Genomic DNA, 23,012 nt, shown 5'->3' with positions numbered 1-23,012 from the left:
TGAAACTTGCTAGAAATTCTGATCATGGTGAAAAAGTTCATCCCTAAGCTAAAGAACAGAGAGAGGCGAATAGAGTAGCCAATGATGCACTCTTCGCTAGTCGGTGCTTGTTAGAATATATTATTTTAGTTGACACTCTTGTTATTATCTCAGGAAGTTCTCTCGATGCTTATTGTAATTTGGGGTTTAGGTCATGTCCCCTCATTTATATATATCGTCTCCACTCTCCATGAATCGAATCGGGAACAAAATTTCAAGCCGATACTTTTGCTTTTTCTTTTTCATTTTTCTAATTCATTTCCAAACCGATACTTTTGGTTTGCATTTTTATGACCACCGTTTTGTAAATTAACCACAATTTGGTTCCAATTTCGCCTTATCTAGCTCCAGCTCGTGATTGCAATTTGAAGCCTTCAGTTTGTTTAGGTTGGTACATCAATGCATCTCATCTAGTAATTATCACCTACATGTTGGAAGAGTTTGTATTGAATTAGAATCATAGACTTCTAATTGATGGCAAGTGTGTTGGTTCTGAGAAATTTTAAATTTTTTTATTATCAAATATATTACGTGCCGATTATGAATTGAATATTTTTGATCAAAATGCATATTAAAATTTAGGTAAAGGATTCACAGCACAACTTTGATTTTGATGGCTACACCATTTACTTGAACAGTAATCATTTTACACCGTTGATAACCGTAGCATTCAATCCATTATGCTAATCAACAGTTTGGGATTAAACTGCTGAAGGCATGTGTAATATACACACAATTTAAGCAAAAAGAAAAAGGAAACAGCATTTTGTATGCATTAAGGTTTCTGATAAAAAAATTGGATACATGCATTGATCTATTGTACAAGAAGATGGTAAGAAAGAATCAGTATACAAGCAAAACCAGGCCTCAACCTGTCAGGTTGTGTTCCTGAACAAGTGAACTAACAAATACAATGATTTTGGGTGTCAAGGTAACTTAACATACATGCACACACTGTTCTACTGTCCACAGAGTACAGACTGTTCATACCTTTCCGCTGATAATTGGACGCTTCCTGATCCAAGTCAGCTAATTTGCCACAATGCTCATATGCTTTTCAAAGGGCATACATCTTCCCGTACCATTGCTCAAGCACCCTAACTATAATTCCCAACCAACTATGGGAAAGTCAATTAGAGTCCAAGAAGTGTTAACTTATCTATCTTGACTAAGATAAGTTTGATCTACCGTGTAATATAGTGTTAGCATTCCCAATCAAACCTGATGGAAGAAAGTAACTTCCAACCAAATGGTTTTCAGCACCCAAGGGTCCTCAGTATACGGCTAAGGTTGTCAATAACAACTGATGGAGAGGCATACAAACCCGCAAGATTAATGGCATGATATTCCAACCCTTTCCACTGGGCAATTAAAGCAAAATGTGGCCGTCTATATTGGCTGCTAATGATCTCCAGAACCACGGTTTTCGGCAATGCAGATACTATATGCGTGAGACCTGCACCATGAGCACCAATAATAACAGAAGCATCTTGAATGGCCCGGACTTGTTCTTTCATCGACATGTGTGCAAACAATCCGTTCACTAAGTTTATTTTGCATTCCTTGTGATTCGACACCCAGCTCTTTAAGGCATCAAAGACTTCTTGTTCGTTGCTTAACCTTGATTCAACTTTACCACCGTGACGTGGATGCGGTAGATAATCTTCACGGCGAACAAAAAGGATATTGAGACCTGAGGCTTGCTTCTCTATACGCTGCCTATGCACTGGAATTCCAAAAGCAGCTCTAATCATTTCTCCAAACTCAGACAGTCGTGCAGTTTTCTTGTCATCAGGGTGTTGCCACAGCTCTGGTGCAGAAGCTCCCTCACACGCTATATCTTCAGTGAGCCCCTTAAACCATGCAGTTTCATATCCAAGAGGTGAAATAATAGCATGACGAAAACAAACTGGACCGCTAAAGTTTTTCGCATATCTAATGCTAGAGAACAACGCTTTCCATGTTTCTTCCAATTGTGTCTGAAAATGACCAATGCAAGAGAGATCAGAAGCAGGAGATTGGACCAGCATTCCGACAGAATATATAATCAAGGCCATTTTAACTATAAAAAATAAAAGCTGCATTTTATACCCTAAAGTAGAGCTCTTCTAAGGAAGATGAAGAAGGAAAAAGAACAATATGCAGCAGAAAAACCAACAAAACATGTCACCCTATCCTTAAGAAGGCATCCTAAATTGCTAATTTTTTGGGGAATACCCATACTTGGAATGATATTAGTAACACTGGAAGACCAAAATTTAAAAAGATTGTAAAGGTACTATGTCCAGTTGTAAAAGGTACCTTTTCTAAGGCTCGCCTACAAAACCCCCTTATTATGGCCAATCATATTTAATTCATCTGAACTTTTCTCATTCTTTATCATGATTGATACAGCTCAATGTTGTTGGATCACCATATTCTCAGTTTCTCTCAATCAGTCATGATATCTTCGATGTAGTTTTTTTATTTTAAAAGTAAGTTTTGCTGACATCACATTCTAAGTAAGTAGCAAAAGAATCCGGGGGGCAGAACATTGTATCAAAATTGAATATGACAAAAGAAATTGGCAATATTTATACTAGTATATGTAAAAGGACATCAACTGCAATACATATGTGTCTTCCTCAAAAGTATGGTCACTTTCACACTTCCAAAAGAATAATGTACCTCTCAACTACAAAAACCAGTGGAAAAATCTACCCTAGCATGTCTATGGAAAAAGAAATTGATCTCAAAAATACTAGACAAGTAACCAAATATGCAGAAAAGAATAATAAAGCATACATACCCTACAATGGCCATCTACAAAGACAACATGAGGCCGGCTAGGTAAGCCAGTGACTCTGGAAGCTACGTAACCGCTATACCAATCCGTGAATGTGTGGAAAACATTTGCATACTCAAACCGTGTGACCAGAAGCGTTGGCTCCTCAATCCACTGCAAGTATAGACTTTCATAGCAAAGTTAGAAACAAAGAAGAAAAAGAACAAATCTACAATCACAATAGAACTAACTAACTAACAGACGACAAACAATCCACCATAGTTAACTGAATCTGGATTCAACAAACTTAGAAACTTTGAAACTAACAAAAGATCAAACTCGCGAAACCCAAATGCCAAATCTCATAAACCCTAAAGCCAAATGCCAAAAATAGAAACTAACAGAACCCAACTCACCCCAGTGCACTGAAACTCTTTACTGGGCACGACCCGAATCGACGCGATCAGCTCCCTCATAGTATGCTTCCCAATCTCACCACGCGGCACATACTCATCAAGAAACTCTCTGCTCACAAGCCCTCTCTCCTCTCCTCCTCCACCAACCCCACCATCGACCTCAAACGCACCGTTTCGAAACTCCGGCAACTCCACCTCCTCCCCTCTCCCAATCACATCCTCTAAAACCTCGCCGCCGATCGACATCTTGACCCTGTCCGGCACCATCCGGATCCCCCCTCCCTCGCACACGGAGCTCCTCAGGGTCTGGCTGAACGCGCAGCGGAACCAGCTGCCGGAATCTTTAGTGGGCTTGAGGAGATCGACCCGGCGGGTGAAGCCGTTGCCGAAGTAGGCCTCGCAGGAGCGGAACTCCGCGTTTGGGGTCTGGGACCAGGGGAGGTAGGAGGGGAGGATCGGCCATGGCTTAGAGAAGCGGTAGTGGTGGCGGTGGGTTTGATCTGTTAGGGGGAGGCGGTTGACTTGAGGGTGGGGGTTGAGGGGTGGAGGGGTGGGGGTTTTGGAGTGGGAAGTGAAGTACAGGCAGAGAGAGAGGGAGTTTAGGGCGAAGAGGAACACCACGATCTTCAGGAGCCACGAGTTTTTGTTCATGGCTCACAGACTCTCTCTCTCTCTCTCTCTCTCTGCTTCTATCTTTCTCTCTCTCTGAAAAATGGAGTCTTTTTGGAGTTCTGGGGGTTTTTGTTGGGGAAGAAGGAGAAGAAGTACAGTAGTCAAACTAATTTGTGTGTCACGACCCAAAAAAAGGTTTGCGTGGGAGAGCTGTGATTAGCCAATGGGAGTTTGACAAGTGGTGATGGGGGGCCTAGTTTTATGTTTTTCGGTTCCAGTAATCAAAGTTGATTACAATTTTCTTTTTAACAATGAATTGTTATTAACTTTGGTAACTCAACCCTAGACAATGGGTCGTGTCGGGTTGGGTTCGTGTCGGATCAAGGTATTTGTCGTGTCGCAAGATACAAATTCAAACCCAACCTATTTAATAATCGTGTCAAAAATTTAAACCCAAACCTAACTTATTTATTAAACGGGTTACCCGTTTCCAACCCTCTTAACCCATTCAATAAATAGGTTGTGTCGTGTTTGATAAAATGACTCATTTAAGAGTTAACAATGCGACCCATTTAACTAAAAAATCCATAAATTGATTAAATTCACTAAAAACTCCATAAGACGAAGAATATAAATAACTATATATAATTCATAAATAATTAAATCCAATAATTATAAAGCAAAATATTTCAAATTGTCTAATCCTATGATCAAATACTCCCAACGTCTAAAATTTCAAGATGAAGTATAGCATAATCAGGTTATACGGGTTCACTTCGTGTTGGCGGGTTGACCCGTGGCCGACCCATTTATTAAATGAGTCATGACGAGTTGACCCATGGCTGACCCGCTTTTTAATCGTGCGGGTTCAACCCGCTTTATTTCGTGCGGATTTCGAGTCGTGTCGGAATTGACAGCCCTACTCAACACTGCTTTAACTCTCAACAATTTTTTTTTTTTTTGGATCAGAAGGGAAGATTCATTCGTTATCATGAAAAAATTATATTAAATAGTATATAGTGATCTCATTAAAGCCCCCCACAAGTTGGTTGGGAATAGTATCACACTCCATTTACACATACTCAAATACTTGACTCTTGAACTAAAATTGAATTAAGCAACTCTGGCGCCATCCTCCACCAATAACTCAATAAGTAGGGAAATGTAGAGAAAGCGCGGTTCTTGTCACACAATGGGGTTCTTGAACTCTAACATATTTTGTACTTTATAATTTTGTTTGGTTCGCGGAATTGAAACATCGGAAAAGGAAATTTAATCAATTCTTGTGTATGGGATGTAAAAAGAAACGAAATACTATCTTAAAGGAAAGATAAATAAGAGGAAAAGGGTTCCTTCCCTGCCTCAATGATTTATTTTCCCCCTAATTTTCTTGCATTTATCACTCACATCTCATTATTTTATTACATTAATTACAAAAATTTTAACAACTTTATTAAAATAACTCTTATATTACCAAACATTAGAATGGAAAGTTTATATAAAATTTAGAGTTTCTCATACCGATTGAAATAAAATACTTAGGGTGAGTAAATGAATTTAAATTTAATTCAATGTATCGGATTCATATATTCTCATTATTTTCTTAGATAGTTGGAGATTCATGGATCACACTCAATTGAGTGAGACTCAATATAGGTTTGGGATGAAAGGAAATGATTCAAATACGCGATTTTTGAATGCAACTCGCATAATATCAAAATATAAGTAAGATTTTTCGTTCATGATTCCAATTATGTAAATGAGAGGTAGATAGTCAAATCCGTCAAATCCTCATTAGTGAGTTTATTTTCATTGAATATGTTCATCTGCTCCATTAATTCTTTTCTCAATTGTGCTTAAGTACGAATTTAAATATTTTCAAATTTTGTTTTATAATGAGAAATATTTTTTTTTTTTTTTTTTGGTTACAGGGTATAATGAGAAATATTTTCAAGTTAAGAATATTCTATCTTTTGTTTTTGGGTACAGAATATATTATATCTAATCAGAAATTATGATACACAGAATAATTAATTTAATTAGCAACATTTATTTGCCTCTTCCAAAATAAACCAATAAATAATCTTAAATAATACGACAAGATCTAAAAATCAAGGCTAAGTGCAGATCCAGATCTCCAATGTGTTGCCTTCTCAAATCCATTGACACAGTTTTCAAAGTCATCAATGGTTTGATCAATCTCTTCCTCAGTGTTCATCACAAAGGGCCCTAGTTGCTTTACAGGCTCCCCCAAAGGTTGACCTCCAACTAATATAAACCTAAGGTTCTTGGAAGACATGTTCCATGCCCCCAATCCATCCCCAGATCCTAAAAGAAGAAGGTGGTGACCTGCCACTGGCAATGACTTTGGAGTTCCAAAAATGCCCTCCCCCTCCAAGACGTATACAAATGCATTCCATGATGTTGGTATTGGTTGCTGAAGGTGAGCTCCTGGTTTGAGAGTGAAGTCCAAGTACATGGTTGGGGTTCTTGTGTAGATTGGTGACTTTGTTCCCAAGGCTTCTCCTGCTATAACTCTAACCTCGATCCCATCTTTTGTAGCCTCTGCAATGTCCTTGCTGACCATTTCTTGGTACTTTGGCTCAATCCTGTGTTGAAACAAATTACAGAAAGATTAAAATCACAGAGCTTAATCAATTGCATATATGGGTAGTATGATTGGAATTTGAAAAGGGATTCTCAGGTTTAAAGTGGTTTAGAAACTAATGATGTTACACTATGAAAGGTTATAGTTCTGCTTATCAAAACTTCTTCTAGGTTTCAAAAAGTTAAAAAGGAAGCAGCACTAGCATAGGATATATCATCACACAAGATTCCTTGGTCACCATGATATGAGTAAAAAGTCGCATGGTTTGAAAGGTCCCCAGGCTAGATATTTCAGGCTAGTAGTTGCAAATACAATAAACACATACACAAAATGTGCGGTTGGTGCATTCAAAAGCAGCCAAGTGACAAAAGAATATATCCCATCATGAACAATCATACTAGTCATATGTGATTTTCCCTATGCTCAATCAAAAGTTTGAACCACCCAAAACAATTTCATAAAGAATATACGAGTCATATTATTGGATATCTAACATGTTATGTTATTGGATAATAATTTAGACTGTTAAATACATGAGTTTCTATTTGAACGTGTAATCGAACTTTAGAGCTTGAGAAGATAAAAAGAAGAGATGCATACATTTTATGTTTGGAGGAGAGGTTTATCCACAACTGTAGACCCTTTTGGGTTCCTTGGGCTGCAGGCATTTCCGAGTGAACAATACCTCTACCTGCAGTCATCCACTGCACATCGCCGGCTCCTATTGTCCCTTTGTGCCCTTCGAAATCTTCATGTGTGATGGCTCCCTGATGATCCAAACAATTTCATTCAACTAAGTTTAGTGTATCAATCATGCATATAACCTTCATTCATATACCCCCTTATAGAGTTATAGTTCAAGATTCAGGGAAATAGTAGACTATGCAATGAAATTAGTCCAAACTTAAGCTACAGCTATATTCATCATTTTGACTGGTAACTTTTTACCAAGTCAAAGTAAATAATTATTATATTTAGAGGATTAAGTATCTGGTTTGCAGATGATACATGTTTGAAGTATTTTTTTTTCTAGTCCAACTACCCTAAAGTTGGCAGATATTATAAGAAACCTAGCTGGATACACACTTCCAGCAAATAACCACCTAAAGATTTCAACCATTTCAACCCAATACTATAAACAATCATGAATAGTTTTTATACCTGCAACATGTAGGTCACCGTCTCAAACCCTGTAAAAAATTCAAATGGAAAAACAAGAACATGCACGAAATCAGAGTCCAATAAACCCATTGTTCATATCAACGAGTTAGCTAATGACAATGACAGTGACCAAAACCTCTATGTGGATGATCAGGGAATCCAGCAGGAGCAGTAACTGCACATGAAAATATCAAAGGCAATATCAGCATACATTAACATTATTGCCGTTACATTCATGAAGAAACAGAGGAAAACAGGGAGGTACGCACCTGAGAACTCATCCAGAACAAGAAAAGGATCAAAGTATCTCAGCTCAAACCTGCAAACGCAACAACAACTACCCATTGAGATATTGAATCAAACACCGTACCTTATAGCCGCATCAACAATCTTCTATTCATGTAGCGAAAAGTCGAAAACTCGACTAATACGTCTACTTAATATGACTTACCTCCCAATGCTTCTTCTAACAATGGCACCAACTCCTTCATGCTGAGGCCTAGCCAAGAACTTCCTCACCACAACTCGACCTTCTTTAAAACCAAGTGAAACTTCTGTCTCAGACATATTCTTATTTATATGATCAACAACAGTACTATAACTGGTACTTCAGAAAACTTTGATTGAAAATTTGAAAAACTTGTGCAAATATGATGACAAATGAAAAATATCTGGTGCGGTATATATAGGACTCGGAGAGAGAGGAATCCAGAGAGACACACTTGGTATTATATTGGAAGGTCAAAGTGAAATTTTGTGGGCGGCCAATAAAGACCCAGAGAGGCATGATGCTTTTCTTTGCTTGAGCTCCAGGGAAATTACTAGATTTACACCTCTGCGAATGAAGTCACCATGACGTTGGGGTGATGCTGTGGACAAAAAAGGCAATGGCTTAGGGGATCCATGGGTCATGCTTATGCAAATTTTATTGTGCATTTGCTTTATGGTATGTGACAGGCAACTTCTTAGGGAGGAAAAACTTGCTGAAGGTTCATAAGTCCTTTCATTAATGAAGGGAGATCTATTCCCCGAAAGTTGATGTTGCATTAATCATAATATAATTGGAGGTACTCCAATTTTTTTCCCTCTTGTTTCCTGTTGTCTAGATATGAGTATTTGGTGGGAGTTTCTAACTTTTCTCATTGTCTTTTATTTGCAAGCGACGAAGAAGAAAAAAAAAAAAGAGGAATTCTAAGGACTATTCATGACGATTTGCTGGTGTACATGTTACGGTTATATAATCACTTGAGTTAAATAAAGGGTTTAAATAAGTTTGAAATTACTCAAATGTTTGCATTTTGACAATAGTTATATTTGAGCGATATCTTTGTAACTAGTTCTTAAAGAATAGTTATTAATAATATTCAACTGATGCTGATATTTTTTCTAAAATTTTTGTAAATTTAGAGCACCGAATGTCAGAAGAATAATTCGCCGATCTAAACAATTTAGTAAAACAATGAAAAATAAAATATGAATTTCAAAAAGAAGACTGACAAAACAATAAAATTGATGTAATCTCAAATAACAACCAACTTTAGTTCTCAAACTGAACGATTAAAAGTATCAACAAGTGCATAACCTATGAAGTCGGAGGCTGTCGTGGTTCGGTTAACCCAAGTTTTGTCGACTTCTCTTACACCATCACCTGTCTGAGCTTGAAATTTGTACATTTTAAATTTTTAGCATGGTGAGATAAGTACATGTGATATGTTTTTCTTTAATATTAATTACCACAAATAGTCGCTATAAAATTTTACTTTTCTAATAATCGGTATGATGATTTGTACCTAGCATGCGTGGCATGTCTGATATTAATTATGGATTCTAGATTTGTTAGAGACCCCCCAATTAAGACACCATAACCATTACTGACCACGTTGCATTGATCATTACTAACAACAATCTTTCCACTATTGATGGTACGAACCTTGATTAAGACCACCATCCAAATCTTCAATTTAGTGAGTTACTAGAAAATGAACCCGTGCGATGCTGCGGGAATATGAGCAATATTGTTTGATTCGATGTTACTGAATTTAGAAACACTGTTATATTACATTGCTACATTATATGTTATATGCTAACAACAGTAGGTGTTTAAGTAAAAAGTCTGATTCGTCATTTGCAACAAATGATAAGTCCTCCGAAATTTCAGTTGAGCTGTTGTAATTGGAAAACATAAGTAATACTGTCAATCAATAAGAAAGAGTGATTATTTGGTTCTGTAAATTGAAATCATTGAAATGGTTTTGTATGGAGTAAGCACAAACATTAATCAATGAGGCATTGGAATGTAGAGATGAGGTTACCTATAAACAACCAGCTGCATATGACGTGATCAGAGCTCTGCAAAATACTGATGTGAAGTGAAACGTAGAGTGCAATGAGTGTTGAGATATTTAGCAATGTGAGTATACTATGTTATAAGATAGGAATGTAACTGATTTCAACAATAACTAAGAATAGGAATCAAATTCTCGAATTATCAGAAAAACAAAACGGACCTTACCAACTTTTGTGTAGAAGTCTGTAGGGAGAATGAATCCAAGGGGGTTTGATTAAAATCCAAGTGACATCCATTGGCCATAAATGCTTTCACCTGTCACCTGTATATTAACATCAATCCTCTGAGATTATTGCTAATATGCCAAAAATTCAACTCAAAGTAAATAAATTGTCTTCACCTTCAATGTCTTTGTCACTACCAGGTCTTTTTAGGATCAAAAACCTCATCATTTGAGCCCTTGTGCATAAAAAAGGCAGGGCCTCATCATTGGCTCTAAACATCCCATGCATCAACCATCGTGATTTATCACATCCCTGTCATAAAATTTTATATGCATTCAGGTTATATTTCTTATCGATCAAGGTCATTGACATATCATCAGGTTCTAAAAGTTTCATGAAACTGGAAAACTAACCTGCACAGTAGACACAACCATTTGAGCTCCATACATCCATCCAATATCAATTCTATGTTAACTACATACCTGAATAGCAATAAGACGGTGAGATAATTCTAAACAATGTACAGAGGAACAGCGGCAGAAGAATAACTTTTGTTATTAGGGAGGTTACTGAAGGCTGTAATTGACAATGTAGAGGTCAGATTTTACATACAAGTTCTTGTTTTCTGATGAATTAGATGGAAAGTATATGTTTTAGGGTTTGATTGAGGTTTGGCTCTTCGATTTTCTGTGTATCTGATGTGAATGTGATTCAGGGGAGCCCTTTAGCAATGTAGAGGTTTAAGATGCAATGAAAAATTGAGCCCTTCTAAGCATTCTCTCTTGGTGTTTATGATTGCCTGCATTCTTCTGTGAATAAATTATATATATGTGGGTTGAGAATTGAGATATCACAAATTATATATATGTGGGTTGAGAATTGAGATATCACAATAAAGGGGAAGACGGAAATGAAAGCAAATTTGAGATCATTGCAATAGGCGAATCTGTACATAAGAATCTGGATTACAATACTACACTCGACTAAACTTAACTCGGAATGGAACTTCGCTCCACTCGGTTTTCATTTTTCTTAATAATGACTCTAAATTTGTATAACTGGATTCTAATCTTCAAGCTTAGACTCCGTTTGATATGTTTGATGATGTTACATCGCTGCTGCTATTATGACTATGATTGTTTGAACTGCTCTTCATACTTTTGTCTTTTACGGGTAAGGATTGTTTCGCAAACGCTTCCTCCCTTTGGGGGCGGTTTGCATAGAGTACCCAGAGAAGAAGACAGAGCAAGACTCCAACTGATATCAGGGCCAAACCTGCATTCACAATTTTCAGGTAGTGGTCCAATGGGGGGCAATAACTCGAGGTGATTGTTCGAAATGTGTCTTGGACAAAATTACATTCTTGGAGGCTGAGTAAAGGAGGGGTTTAGTGCTGTAGTGCATAGCTCTCATTAACTACTGCAACTAGCTGAGTGTAGATCTCTGGCTTCACCCTTCCGGGAGTGATGCACATCCCAGATGCTGAGACTTCACATGTATAGTTCTGCCAAACCTGAAAGAATTCAAACAACCACATATAAGAGAGATTTATCGAGTCTAAAATGGTCAAAACTAGGTGCCAAACTTCATAGCCCTTCTCTTTTTTCAAAGTTTTGTTTGTGAATAAACTTCATATCCCTTATTCTTTTCCAATGTTTCCCTTCTCTTTGAGAAGGTTATAGCTCTCAGCCCCTTGCTCCATTTTACATTACTTGGCATTGTTCTAACTTTGATAAACAAATAGAAATTTTATCAATTAAGTACTGGCCTACAATGCCTAGAGCAGGAGAGTGAGTTGTATCGTGAATTTCCTATTTCAAGTGACATGGACATAAGGCATGCAACTAAACTCTCTGAAGATAAAAGTCCACTTATTGGAATTAGTCTTTCAAGTACATGTGCCAGGTGTTAGAAATAAGAAGACGATTATGATATGGTGACTCCATTTCATTTACCTGATATATAAACTATACCCATTTACTATTTTATATATACCCTAGCCTCTCCACTTTCACAGAAAACAGTATTTCATTTGGCACATTTTGGGTGTTGAGTTCATTCCATCAAATGCTAGTCTAATCCAATTATTTCCATAAATCAAGCAATTAGAACAATAATCATCCAAAGTAGTCTAAGTGGAAGATTCTTACCAAAGAAGCATTTGTAATAGACACCTGTTGATCCCCACACTGAGTATCTCTTAACTCAGAATCATATGGGTAACAAAGAGCTGGCATCAGAGGTCCAGACTGATTGTAATAATACAGATCAGAATGCGATGGATACGTATTGGCATAGGTGTAGATGAACGTGTTGACAACAGTGACCATGTCATTGATAATTCCTTTACTCTGGCTCAGTGTGTGGTTTGTGGTTTTTTGGTCAACACATGGAAGGACATTGCTAAGTGCTGTTTCAGCGTGGGGATTTTCTACCCATTCTTCCATTGCCATACAGGTGTCAGAAACAGCACTGAAACACAAAGAATAAACAAAATAAATGTAAAGTAAGGGCATTAGCATGCTCTGTTTAATTAATTCCCATTTAGACCTATTCCCATTTACACAATGGCTTAAGATATAATTAAAGTAAAAGCAGCTGCATAACGCAATGAATACGTAGTTTAACTTGAAAACGAAAACGGACTCGCAAAAGATGTACTGTATAGTGCCCAAAGTAATTGGTTGGGTTTCTGATTCACTAGACAAGCAAATGAAATAACCTAACAGATGCATTTCTACATAATATAACATCATCTTACTTGTTGAGGATCACAAAGGCTCCACAAAGAATGAATGTAATTGCAACAAGTAGCCATCCACTAACAATGAATCTGCAACAATATAACAGCTTTGTCAGAAAGAAGTATAAAAAGCCTCCAGAATGTGAAGGGTGGTAACAACCACCAAGGTAGAACAAATCAACCAGACACAAAGGGCAACTTACATGTGAATTGCATGTTGGTGCCGAAGGACGGACAGAACTGCAACAAGATCATAGTTGAGTTACAAGACGGAAATGTTATAATAACAAGAGCACAAAATAGATTTTACTGAGCAAGTTTTTTAAGGGCAACACTTACAAAGACCGATCACAGCTAGGAAAAGCATTACTGCTTCTATGGCAATTAAAACGGAACGCCTGCAACAGTAACCTCAATATTAACCATTAAAAACTTGGTTTCAGTATAACATTTGACAGATAGATTGTATAAGGCACCCACTCAAGACCAACTCAAACATCTTTTAATTGACACATCCATTATATGTAAACTGTTTTCTTACCTATGATACAAAGTTTGATACAGAAGTGGAGGTTTCCTTGAAAGCAAGCTGTGACTCTAAAAACAGATCAGACGATGCACTCCAAAGTTCCTGTGCAAGTTTGGCATCATATGAAAGCATAGAAGAGCTGACAGTGTTGCCCTTTCCACCAAAAAAGTAAACTCCAGATGTTTCCTAAAATTAACAGAGAGTGGATCAGATGAGGAATCTTTGGAGATCTATAAAATATTAAGGGGATAGTTAATGAGATCCCTTGGCATAGAACTTCTTACTAAGTTAAACCATCATGGACATTCACAACACATAAACAAGCTGCATAAGTATAGAATTAGAATAAGCTTACTGGTGGAGCAAATGCTGCATCGAGAATGGAACTGATTCCAACTTCAGGTGACTGCAAGAACCAAAGACTTCTCAAAACTTTATTGGCCAAACTGGATAGGCATGGAGGAACTTCTCGCAAGATGTTGGTTTCAACAACACCAGGATCCACAGCACTTCATAACCAAACAAAACCGTATTTAACATGAGATTCTGAAAAATAGCATCTAATGCATGATCCTAGAAAAGAATTCTGCACAACTCTTCCCAGGAGAAAAAAAAAACTTGTGACCACTAAGCAGGAGAAAAAAAACACATACATGACGGAGACGTGACGAGATATGTCCATCAAGCCAAGTTGGCGATGAAGCTCATAGGAGAAGAGCAGTAGAAACACTGTCAACAAAATGGGGCAGCTCAAAATTAGAATAGGAAAACTAGGAGCTTTTCTATAATAATGACATCTAGAACTTACATTTGGAATACTCATATACATGAGCATATGGGTATCTTTTTAATCTGCTGAAGCACTTCCCAGATACAGTATCCTTGGCAACCTGTATATTCGATACTGAAGGGGGGGGAGAACATCAGTGGAGAAAAAGGATTCAGAAAAAAGCATCTAAATTCGTAAAACAATTCAGTGAAATAGAAAATGAAGCCACTTTTTAAAACCAAATTCTACTGAAAGTGAGTCATATCCAGGAATTCTAACATATTATAAAGATTCTCCCTCACCACTTCGATGTGTGAAAGATGTGACATTCACTATACGGGAAGGAATCAAGCTGTTTCTGAGAAGCGGTAACAATAGTTTACTAAGAAAAAATGCACTCAAGTAATTTGTAGCCATCATCCTAGCAAACAAAATAAGAAGAAACAAGGTGAGCTAATAATCACCAAACAAGGCCACACTCCTTAAATCAGAACACAGATAAAAGATAAATGAACTCATTACTGATCATAGCCTTCAGAGGTGAATCTAGACGAGGTAGCAAGTATTCCAGCATTGTTAATTAGGAGATGGATCGAAGAGTGCATTTGCGAGTCGGAAAGCCACTGCTGTAGGGAGGCTTTAAACTGAAGAATCGACTGGAATGATGAGAGATCAACCTCGAAAGCTTTCAGCTGTGCACTCTCATTCTTCCTCTTAATTTCCATCATCGTCTGCATACAAAATAGCATCACTAAACCCAATTTTCACCTCTTCGAAAACCAATACAAAATTTGAAAGTCGAGAAGATTAGCTACCTTTTCTAACAAGCGAGATGAGCGTCCAACTGCATACAGAATCGGATTATGAGCTATACACATTGCCTATAAATTACAAACGAAAAAAGAAGTGATTAAATCGAATAATATGATTACCGAGAACCACAAAGAAGCCACGAGCGGAGAGAGCATGGGCCGCGGCGGCGCCCAATCCAGAAGTCGCCTGCAAATTTCTTCAGAGTCAAATTGAAGAGCAAGGAAGAGAAAAAGAGACGATTGTATAGGTTTACTTACGCCGGTGATGATGCAGACGGGCCTCGACGGAGATGAGGGAGGCGGTGATCTGGAAGGAGGAGTAGTAGTCGAGGCAAAGAGGAGGTGCCAGTAAGAGATGAGAAGACTGAGAGTCCATCGCAGGCCCATTCTCCAGAATTCCATGGACAGTACAAAATCCAATGCCTCCTTCATCGTCTTGTAAATTTCTTGAATTGAAGCCGAGACTGAGCGTCCAAGAGAGCCTGCTGACGGCTTTCTATGGCGATTTGTGGGACTGGGGGTTTAGAGCTCCCTCCACCTTGGGCCATTTATACGTTACCCTATTTGTGGAATCGCCGTGCATCCAAAGGAGGAAGATAGGACACCCGTATAAGTGAAAAGAACATAGAATTAATTTTTTTTTTTTTTTTACCAAACATACAACATAATTTTGGAATCTAATAATACTAACATACAACATCATTGATTATCAAAGTTAAAGGACTGCTCTCCATGCTGCTGTCATCCATGGTTTTACACTTTTACCGAAGTAGGAGGAGATTTCAAGATGTTTATTGACCATGTCAACAACATTATTGTTGTGTCATGGCGTATCATTCAAACATGAAATATTTGGCTAGTCAATTCCAGGACATTGGATTCAATCATTCAAACATGTATGGAGAGAGGCGAACTTTATGGCTGATGTTCTTGCCAATCTAGGCCATTCAATTGATGTTGCAAGTTGGAATCAGGGGTTTCCTTTTAATGTTCTTAATGCTTTTATCATGGAATAGTTTGTAATTTCTTTCTTTCATCGAAAAAAAAAAAAAGTTAGAATGACTTGGACCATATCACTAAGATCCGAGTAAGTTAAACACAATAATTATTATGACTAATAAACTTGTCTATCTACCAAAACAATTGAACCTACAAAAGGACAAAAACCGAATTCAAAACACAACTCTCAAAAGCAAAAAATCCAATCGCCGAAAGTACAATTGGACTACTAAGAATCAAGTTAAAATAAAATTGCTATCACTATTGGATAACATCTTTAGCAAAAAACTTCTTGTCGGGATTTTCTCATGGTTTCTCAGCACCTCCGCCGTTAAACAATGGTGAACGAAGTCTCAGCTAGGCTAGCAGCATCTTTGGCTATCTCTGAAAAGGGAAAGATCCCTTTCGATTCTGATAGCAGCTTTACCATTTTGAACCACTACTATGTGGTACGGCGACTGCAGTAAGCTTAAAAGAAGGCGAACCCGAAAACTTTTATGGGGAAGGTCTGGGGTCCTCAGAATCGCCTATCGATTAGGGCATAAGATGACAGGTTCATTTCAGGTTTTCGAGGGAAGAGAAGAAGAAACAAGTTGTTTTGGGCGGCCCATGGTTCTTCGGAAAGGCTTTTTTAGCGCTGGAGGAGTTTAATGGCCTTACTGAGGCTGCTAGGGTTCAATTTATATACATGACTTTGACAAAATTCAACTTACATATATATGAACAAAATGTAAGGTATACTCTCACAGATTCTTCATGTGAGACAAATGGATGTATTCAATATTAAAAATCAATTAAGACTTTATCATCAAAGAGCAATACTCTGCATTCATGCAGTTTGAATAATAATTAAAGCTTGCACAGATTGGAGATACACAGAAGCAAGGGTACTCACAATGATAATCAACACACGTCCACGCTCTTGACAAACGCACGTCCACAGCTTATCAGCAACCTAAGACAAAAGCAGCAAATTAGAGCCTCTAAATTCAACATAGCAATTTCTCAATTGCAATAAGTCAATCACAAATATAGTTTAGTATCTCAATGTTTGCCGTTTATCAATTTCTCAAACGCACAGCACCGACAAAAGTTGCTTTCAGAAAACAATCCTAAGTAGATAAATTCACCATTAAGCCTATGTATGTTATTGAAAGTCAAAAACATAATTTCGTTTGGTACCAACTGTAACACCACCAAAACTTCATTAGCATAGTAACACCAAAAGATTAAGATTTTGTAATCCGAATACTTCAATGTTAGAATCAGAGAGTGAAATCAAATACCTAATAGCAACAAAAACAACCTCTAAACATCATTTCAAGCCAAAAGTAAATCATCCTGGAGCCAACCTAGTAATCAAGCCAAAAACAGTCCAGCTAACTTTAATATTGGTATGTGAATGTAAAGTAATGAAATATTTAGAGGCAAAAAAAAAAAAAAAAGACTATTACTCAACAAAAGTCTAAATAGCACAACCAAACTTTAATAATTTGACAATTCATTGAGTTCTACAAACTCTTGAACTGATTCTACATGTCGTTCTCTAATTCTTTTGATTTTAAAAGCAATATTTGGCTTCAATATGTGTTATTGTTAAAAAGACCAAGTCCAACGATTGAGACAGATTCCTTAAGTTGCTATAAATCAATTGAAATTTACATAACTTGCAAGACAAATGATCCCCAAAACAATATGGGTTATGATAATGACCATCCAAAAAGGGGGTATACGTGCACTAAGAGCAATGGCAAAAAGAGGAGATTTTACCACAGATATACCCAAATCAAACAGACACCTCTTCGAAAACCCAGCAACCTCTTCGACCAAAATCTTCAATCTCTCCTCTTCTTTCTCGTACCCCAACTATCTACCATCAAAATCAAAAACCTTATATCAAATCCAAAGGAAAAGAAACTACCATATTACAAAACTTCACTTCAGTTACCACTTCAATTAATCATATTAGCCAACTCTTCAATTAAGCATAAACACAGCAAAGCGACTAACTGAATTTAACTTTCAACAAACTCAGAATCGAAACTCTGAAATTATAGAATCAAATTCAATCACCCAAGAAAACCCCCAATTCAGTAACCCTAACCATAAAAGCTAATCAAACCCAACACAACAAAACTCAATTCCCAATTTCTGAACCCGCAATCAATAACCTTGAATCAGAAGAGAACAACAAAAACCCCAACCAAAACGAAAAAACATAGAAATCTGGGAAACAATACCTTCGATACGAAACGCTCTTCTCTCCACCGATCTGAATCTCGCAGACTCGAGTCTCGTATAAAACTGCTTCGACTTCTTCTTCTACTGAATCAGAGGGGATCGAACACGATGATGATGAGATTATGAGCTCTGGTAAATGATTTCTATTGTGAAACACCACCACCGTCAGACTAGAACAGAAACCATCGCGTACGAAGAATGGCAGACTTGTAATTGACGGAGACAGCAAGGGCAAAAGCGGTACTTCATTTTGAACAGTGATGAACCGGGGGCTTTAGATATACTAGAAAATTTGCCCGCGCCTTGCTGCGGGATTTACTATTATTACAAATAAAACCCCTTGTATAGACAAAAATCAAATGAAGTTTTCAGTTTCAAACAACCCTGAAGCTTGTTTGTGTACTGATCTGAAAGGTCGTCACCTTCGTGCATTGTAGAGTGGAAATTCTGTCCCTCGATGGGCAAGATTTGAAGAACGCTTGAAGCTTATATATCAAGTTTCCCTTCTCAACTTCCTCAGTTGTCCAGGAACTCAACACTTCTGCTAGCAGCTACAATGTGTGACCTGTGAAAATGAATGAATTAATTTCAAGAAAACATTGACTGCAATAATCTATTGGATTTTGTGAGGAACTTCTTGAGTATACCTTGTGAAGCAAATATCTGCTTCCCTTCACTTGAATTATGAGATCACCTGAAGTTGCAAAGAAAGATGTTACTGAAAGATGAAACACCTGCATTGGTCATTGTGTGCTCTTTGGCTGTTGAAGAATAAGAAGAATTACGGTTATTAGTTTGGTTAGTCTCATGATTGACATATAGGCATTAGAAAAAGAAGAATTGACCAACCTGGTTTCACAAAATTTGACAGGCCAAAGTCTATAGCCTTCAACTGTGAATCTTCATCCAGATATTAAGCACACTTGATGAGTACGCAAAGGGAAAGAAATGCAAAGTAGCAACAACCAAATGCTGGGGGAGAAAATGCAACTGTGTTATATAGATGAACAGATAACAGATAAAGTTGGTCAGACTTAGATGTATTAAGCTTAAAAAGTTGTTGATCCAGCAAGGCATTCATTAACTAATTATATTACCAATATGGATTCATTCACTTTCAAGTTGACTTGAATCAATAGGAAACTTGGTATACATCATATCAAGATAGAATCATAAAGTGAACCCAAGTTGATGCCACTATGAGCAAAGCACAGCTCACAGTTTACACAGCAATCAAATGCCTATATGTGATCTTTTATCAAAGCTTATCTCCCTGTGAACAATACGGTTTACTTCTAATCTAAACCAACTTCAGAGTAAATCATCAATTTCATGTTCAAAACAGTGTGTGATAAACAACCAATATAAACACAGTGGGGAAGAATAACCTGCTGCTAGAATTGAACTTCAAATTTTCAATTGGAAATTTTCAAGTCAAGAAAGTTGGACTGTTCCAGGTAGGAAACTCCTCCTGATCCCCACAAAATGGTGGGATATCAACTTTTTACTTAAATTGACTAAAAGTTGGAAGTTAGTTCTGTTTCTTCCATTATTAATCATTCAGTCTAAACGTGAGTTTGGATCCCCAATCCAAACCTAGACACCAAACACGGCCATAAAGAACAAATGACCAACATATATCCAAACCTAGACACCAAGCAGAGCACAAATGACTAACAAATGATCAACATTTATTTATGGGGTAGATGAATTGCAGGTAGTCATATTTGGAAAAGTGATAGCTCAAATGCAGTTAGCACATCATAGTTGTCTAGAGCCTTCCTAAATTTGATTTGTCTTGCTAAACTAGAACTTTAGAGTGAAGAACAAATAAATTTTAGGATGAAGCTGGAAAGTTAGAACTATAGGTAAATAGAATAATATTTGCGTTGAAGACATACCTGAATATAATAGTATCGGAAAGTATAAATTTCTTGCACTTCAGGCAGATCTGGGAGAGAAGGAGAGTCAGCAATATGAATATGTTGGTCACAAAATGCATAGGGTGTTGTTATCAAGAGAAAAAGGTAAAGGAACATATTACAGTTCTTCAAATGGAATTAGACTCACCAATATTAATATTGCAGTGGCTTTAGCAAATGAATGTAGCAGCTAAATTCAAAGTTGTTGTGCATGCAGCTGCTAGATTGATTTGCTGGATTGTGCCTACTTGTGATGGTTGCTTGAGGAATTTGTGCAAGTGCAGCACCATCAAATATGAATTTACCTGCATTTTTCATTGCTGTAAATTCTGTTTCAAGTTGCACATGGAATGGAAAAATTAGGCATGAATGTTGCTGCAACTTTGATGAATATTATTCAAATTAGAAGTACAGGTTTTCCATAATCTGAGGTATCTGTATTTATGTACAATATGAGTTATAGTAGTTTATCAAATTGAGTATGATAAAGTTCGGATATATCTATGAAATGAAACTGAAAAAAGGACATACTGAATTCAAGGAATAGGTTAAACAGTGTTGCTATTCGTTGTACCAAATGAAAAAGCTCACCAAGTTTTGATGACAAATGTAATCTTCTAGGGAGAAACTGTGGTTATTCAACACGGAAAGCACTGGATATAATCCTAGAAACAAATGTAGAAAAGCAAATAATTAATAAGAGATCATTTTGTTTTGTTAAGTAAATATAACTGGTGAATCTATTTGTGTAGAAGAAAAAGAAGCAATTGAGAATGAACTACCTATAGCAGGAACGTTACAATTTTATTGGTTGGCTTGATTAGTTTTAATCAAGATTTTCCCTTCTCTCTTCTTCTTTTCTCTCTTTCGCCGTTGTCAAATATGTTGTGAAGCTTCAAAATCTGCAGATGTTCCAGATGAATCAGCTGTTAGACAATGCTAGAACCACTTTTCAATCCGTATGACTAAAACAAAAGCAATGTTCAGATACAGATGAGAACATTCAAGATCACAAAGCAAATTCATGAAATCAAGTAAACTACCATCTAATCAAGCAAATTCATGAAATCAAGCAAATTCATGAACTTTAATACATTTTGGACTACAGAAATCAAATTTTCAGCCACCAAAGACAAATAAGGGGGCAAAAAAAAGGCAATCAACTTACATCTATTGAAAGAAGCATGATCTTTTTGTACTACCCATTACCCAATCATGAAGCAGCTAATCCATCACTAACTTACGAAATATATAAAACCTCTAAACATGTATGAAAGGAAACAGAGGATCGCGTGGAAATTGTCTATATCTTCTAGCCATATATGAGCCACCCTGTCCAACTCCTAGACAAATTAGGAGCACTGCTGTTAAAACTATCTGTACCAGGAATGACATTTAATAACCTATGAACTGATCTTTTAATGTTGTTGCCTAAGCAAAAACAGAACGAAGAACAATGATGCAAACAATAAATTCTAGCATTAACCCAGGTTAAATATCCAATTGAATCTCCAAAATCGAAACATAAACCCAATCAAATGACATACCCAGTAAAGTGATTAAATCCCTTTCCACAGCAATCAAACACAAATATTGTTCCAATTCTCTATATTGCAGTTTGTCCCTTCCCCCAGAGACACCAAACAGGGCCATAAAGAACAAATGACTAACATATATCCAAACCTAGACACCAAGCAGAGCACAAATGACTAACAAATTATCAACATTTATTTATGTAGTAGATGAATTGCAGGTAGTCATATTTGTAGAAGTGATAGCTCAAATGCAGTTAGCACATCATAGTAGCTCAAATTATTGCATTCGGAAGAACAGAAACAATCAATCATTAATCCAATAACCAATTCTCAACAAAAAGGAAGAAGTTTAAACATAGATGAAAAAACAACAACAATGACAAAACAAAGAAAGACCATCCTGGAAAATATCGGAATACCCTGAGCTACAGAATCAATGAAGGTTTTCAAATGGCCAAAGACTATAACTTTACCACAAAAACTAACCAAAAATCAAACTCAAATCAGCAAACAACCTACCTCAAACCAGGCCAACCGATCACTAAAATGAGTAAAATCTGAAACTCCAACACAAACAAAAACCCTAATCAGTTCAAAACCAACGGAAACGGAAAACAAAATCAAAACCAAACCCATAAAAAAAAAAAGACAAATCGGATGTCGTCCAACATAAACCCAAATCAATTCATCCTTTTATCATTCAAAATTCAAACTAATAAAACTCAACCATTACCTTAAACCACCAATTATGCGAAGATTCTATACGAATAGCTCTCTGGATACAAAACAAAACGAAACGAACCCGATCCAAATCTTGCTATGGACCTCTACTTCGCTATCAGTGTTTCTGTCTCTCCCAATCTCTGTACTGAAACCGGACCTCTTCCAAAACAAACCCAAACCTCTATTATTTTTTCGCTCTCAGAGTTGGCGTCTCTCTCTCTCTCGATCACTGTCGCTCTCAGAGTTTGTCTCAGAGTTGCTCTCTTTCTCTCTAACGACCTGGATTGTTCTGGCAGCAATCGAATGAGAAGGTCACGGAAGAATGGGGCGTCTAGGAAAAGACGCATATGCCCGGCTGACATCATTTCAGACACCAATACGAAGGTGAAATTGTAGGAGAAAAGCAAGGGCAAAGGCGTCACTCCACTTCGAGCCAAAGTACTGTTAGATGAACAGTATCTCTCCTTTAATAATATGTGTTATAACAATTAACAACCTTGATTCGTTTATTGACATCACCGATACAAAAGCATGACGCAATAGTAAGATCAGGATTATCAAAAGCATGACGCAACAGTAAGAACACAAGCGAGCTAGAAATTTAGTCAAATCCAAGTTGAGGAGTCCC

The 23,012-nt window shown here is 37.1% G+C and overlaps 4 protein-coding genes and 1 long non-coding RNA gene across 7 annotated transcripts; all 5 read right to left on the bottom strand.

Annotated features, from left to right (window-relative positions):
* Positions 1-803: 803 nt before the first annotated feature.
* On the bottom strand, positions 804-4,048 carry LOC112165880 (beta-1,2-xylosyltransferase). 2 transcript variants are annotated; one of them, XM_024302577.2, is made up of 4 exons: positions 3,928-4,048; positions 3,220-3,897; positions 2,828-2,977; positions 804-2,018 (listed from the first exon to the last, which is right to left on the bottom strand). In XM_024302577.2, the coding sequence occupies exons 2-4, from the start codon at positions 3,868-3,870 to the stop codon at positions 1,296-1,298; spliced, it is 1,524 nt and encodes a 507-aa protein (XP_024158345.1). In that variant the 5' UTR covers positions 3,871-3,897; positions 3,928-4,048; the 3' UTR covers positions 804-1,295. The 2 variants fall into 2 exon arrangements, with proteins under 2 accessions (XP_024158345.1, XP_024158344.1); XM_024302576.2 differs by having other exon boundaries at positions 3,220-3,968.
* Positions 4,049-5,802: 1,754 nt separating this feature from the next.
* Positions 5,803-8,272, bottom strand: LOC112166107 (pirin-like protein). Its single transcript, XM_024302875.2, has 6 exons — positions 8,052-8,272; positions 7,870-7,919; positions 7,737-7,775; positions 7,601-7,629; positions 7,040-7,206; positions 5,803-6,440 (listed from the first exon to the last, which is right to left on the bottom strand). Exons 1-6 carry the CDS (start codon positions 8,165-8,167, stop codon positions 5,936-5,938), a joined length of 906 nt encoding a protein of 301 aa, XP_024158643.1. The 5' UTR covers positions 8,168-8,272; the 3' UTR covers positions 5,803-5,935.
* A 1,368-nt stretch (positions 8,273-9,640) lies between these two features.
* LOC112202624 lies at positions 9,641-10,622 on the bottom strand. The gene is made up of 3 exons (XR_002937491.2): positions 10,525-10,622; positions 10,288-10,423; positions 9,641-10,202 (listed from the first exon to the last, which is right to left on the bottom strand). It is a non-coding gene; the product is annotated as an uncharacterized LOC112202624 (long non-coding RNA).
* Positions 10,623-11,018: 396 nt separating this feature from the next.
* Positions 11,019-22,671, bottom strand: LOC112202623 (dehydrogenase/reductase SDR family member on chromosome X). 2 transcript variants are annotated; one of them, XM_024343621.2, is made up of 25 exons: positions 22,395-22,669; positions 22,181-22,218; positions 20,909-21,028; positions 20,718-20,791; positions 20,275-20,431; positions 20,106-20,155; positions 19,054-19,176; positions 18,852-18,965; positions 18,204-18,769; positions 17,734-17,833; positions 16,859-16,918; positions 15,223-15,524; positions 15,085-15,151; positions 14,968-14,996; positions 14,675-14,883; positions 14,455-14,573; positions 14,192-14,287; positions 14,037-14,112; positions 13,739-13,892; positions 13,396-13,569; positions 13,194-13,252; positions 13,058-13,094; positions 12,873-12,944; positions 12,262-12,583; positions 11,019-11,624 (listed from the first exon to the last, which is right to left on the bottom strand). In XM_024343621.2, the coding sequence occupies exons 12-20, from the start codon at positions 15,394-15,396 to the stop codon at positions 13,396-13,398; spliced, it is 1,098 nt and encodes a 365-aa protein (XP_024199389.1). In that variant the 5' UTR covers positions 15,397-15,524; positions 16,859-16,918; positions 17,734-17,833; positions 18,204-18,769; positions 18,852-18,965; positions 19,054-19,176; positions 20,106-20,155; positions 20,275-20,431; positions 20,718-20,791; positions 20,909-21,028; positions 22,181-22,218; positions 22,395-22,669; the 3' UTR covers positions 11,019-11,624; positions 12,262-12,583; positions 12,873-12,944; positions 13,058-13,094; positions 13,194-13,252. The 2 variants fall into 2 exon arrangements, with proteins under 2 accessions (XP_024199389.1, XP_024199390.1); XM_024343622.2 differs by lacking the exon at positions 15,085-15,151 and having other exon boundaries at positions 14,968-15,033; positions 22,395-22,671.
* LOC112203745 lies at positions 11,499-13,221 on the bottom strand. Its single transcript, XM_024344668.1, has 5 exons — positions 13,194-13,221; positions 13,058-13,094; positions 12,873-12,944; positions 12,262-12,583; positions 11,499-11,624 (listed from the first exon to the last, which is right to left on the bottom strand). The coding sequence occupies exons 1-5, from the start codon at positions 13,219-13,221 to the stop codon at positions 11,499-11,501; spliced, it is 585 nt and encodes a 194-aa protein (XP_024200436.1).
* Positions 22,672-23,012: the final 341 nt, after the last annotated feature.

This window comes from Rosa chinensis, chromosome 5, assembly GCF_002994745.2.
Source record: "Rosa chinensis cultivar Old Blush chromosome 5, RchiOBHm-V2, whole genome shotgun sequence".
NCBI classification, from domain to species: Eukaryota; Viridiplantae; Streptophyta; class Magnoliopsida; order Rosales; family Rosaceae; genus Rosa; species Rosa chinensis.
This window is presented reverse-complemented; position numbering and strand designations above follow the sequence as displayed.

What these genes read in the sequence shown, in the direction of transcription:
- LOC112165880 (XM_024302577.2), bottom strand. Translation starts at nt 3,870, where the DNA reads ATGAACAAAAACTCGTGGCTCCTGAAGATCGTGGTGTTCCTCTTCGCC. An exon ending in AAGAGTTTCAGTGCACTGGG is followed by an intron (nt 2,978 to 3,219) that starts GTGAGTTGGGTT and finishes CTATACTTGCAG; the next exon opens with TGGATTGAGGAGCCAACGCT. An exon ending in TTGTAGATGGCCATTGTAGG is followed by an intron (nt 2,019 to 2,827) that starts GTATGTATGCTT and finishes GGTCATTTTCAG; the next exon opens with ACACAATTGGAAGAAACATG.
- LOC112166107 (XM_024302875.2), bottom strand. Translation starts at nt 8,167, where the DNA reads ATGTCTGAGACAGAAGTTTCACTTGGTTTTAAAGAAGGTCGAGTTGTG. An exon ending in CCCTGATCATCCACATAGAG is followed by an intron (nt 7,630 to 7,736) that starts GTTTTGGTCACT and finishes AATTTTTTACAG; the next exon opens with GGTTTGAGACGGTGACCTAC. An exon ending in CGGTGACCTACATGTTGCAG is followed by an intron (nt 7,207 to 7,600) that starts GTATAAAAACTA and finishes TTGGATCATCAG; the next exon opens with GGAGCCATCACACATGAAGA.
- LOC112203745 (XM_024344668.1), bottom strand. Translation starts at nt 13,221, where the DNA reads ATGCTTTTCCTAGCTGTGATCGGTCTTT. An exon ending in CCTAGCTGTGATCGGTCTTT is followed by an intron (nt 13,095 to 13,193) that starts GTAAGTGTTGCC and finishes ATCTTGTTGCAG; the next exon opens with TTCTGTCCGTCCTTCGGCAC. An exon ending in CACCAACATGCAATTCACAT is followed by an intron (nt 12,945 to 13,057) that starts GTAAGTTGCCCT and finishes ATATTGTTGCAG; the next exon opens with ATTCATTGTTAGTGGATGGC.
- LOC112202623 (XM_024343621.2), bottom strand. Translation starts at nt 15,396, where the DNA reads ATGAAGGAGGCATTGGATTTTGTACTGTCCATGGAATTCTGGAGAATG. An exon ending in CCGTCTGCATCATCACCGGC is followed by an intron (nt 15,152 to 15,222) that starts GTAAGTAAACCT and finishes AGAAATTTGCAG; the next exon opens with GCGACTTCTGGATTGGGCGC. An exon ending in ATGCAGCATTTGCTCCACCA is followed by an intron (nt 13,570 to 13,738) that starts GTAAGCTTATTC and finishes TGTTAATTTTAG; the next exon opens with GAAACATCTGGAGTTTACTT.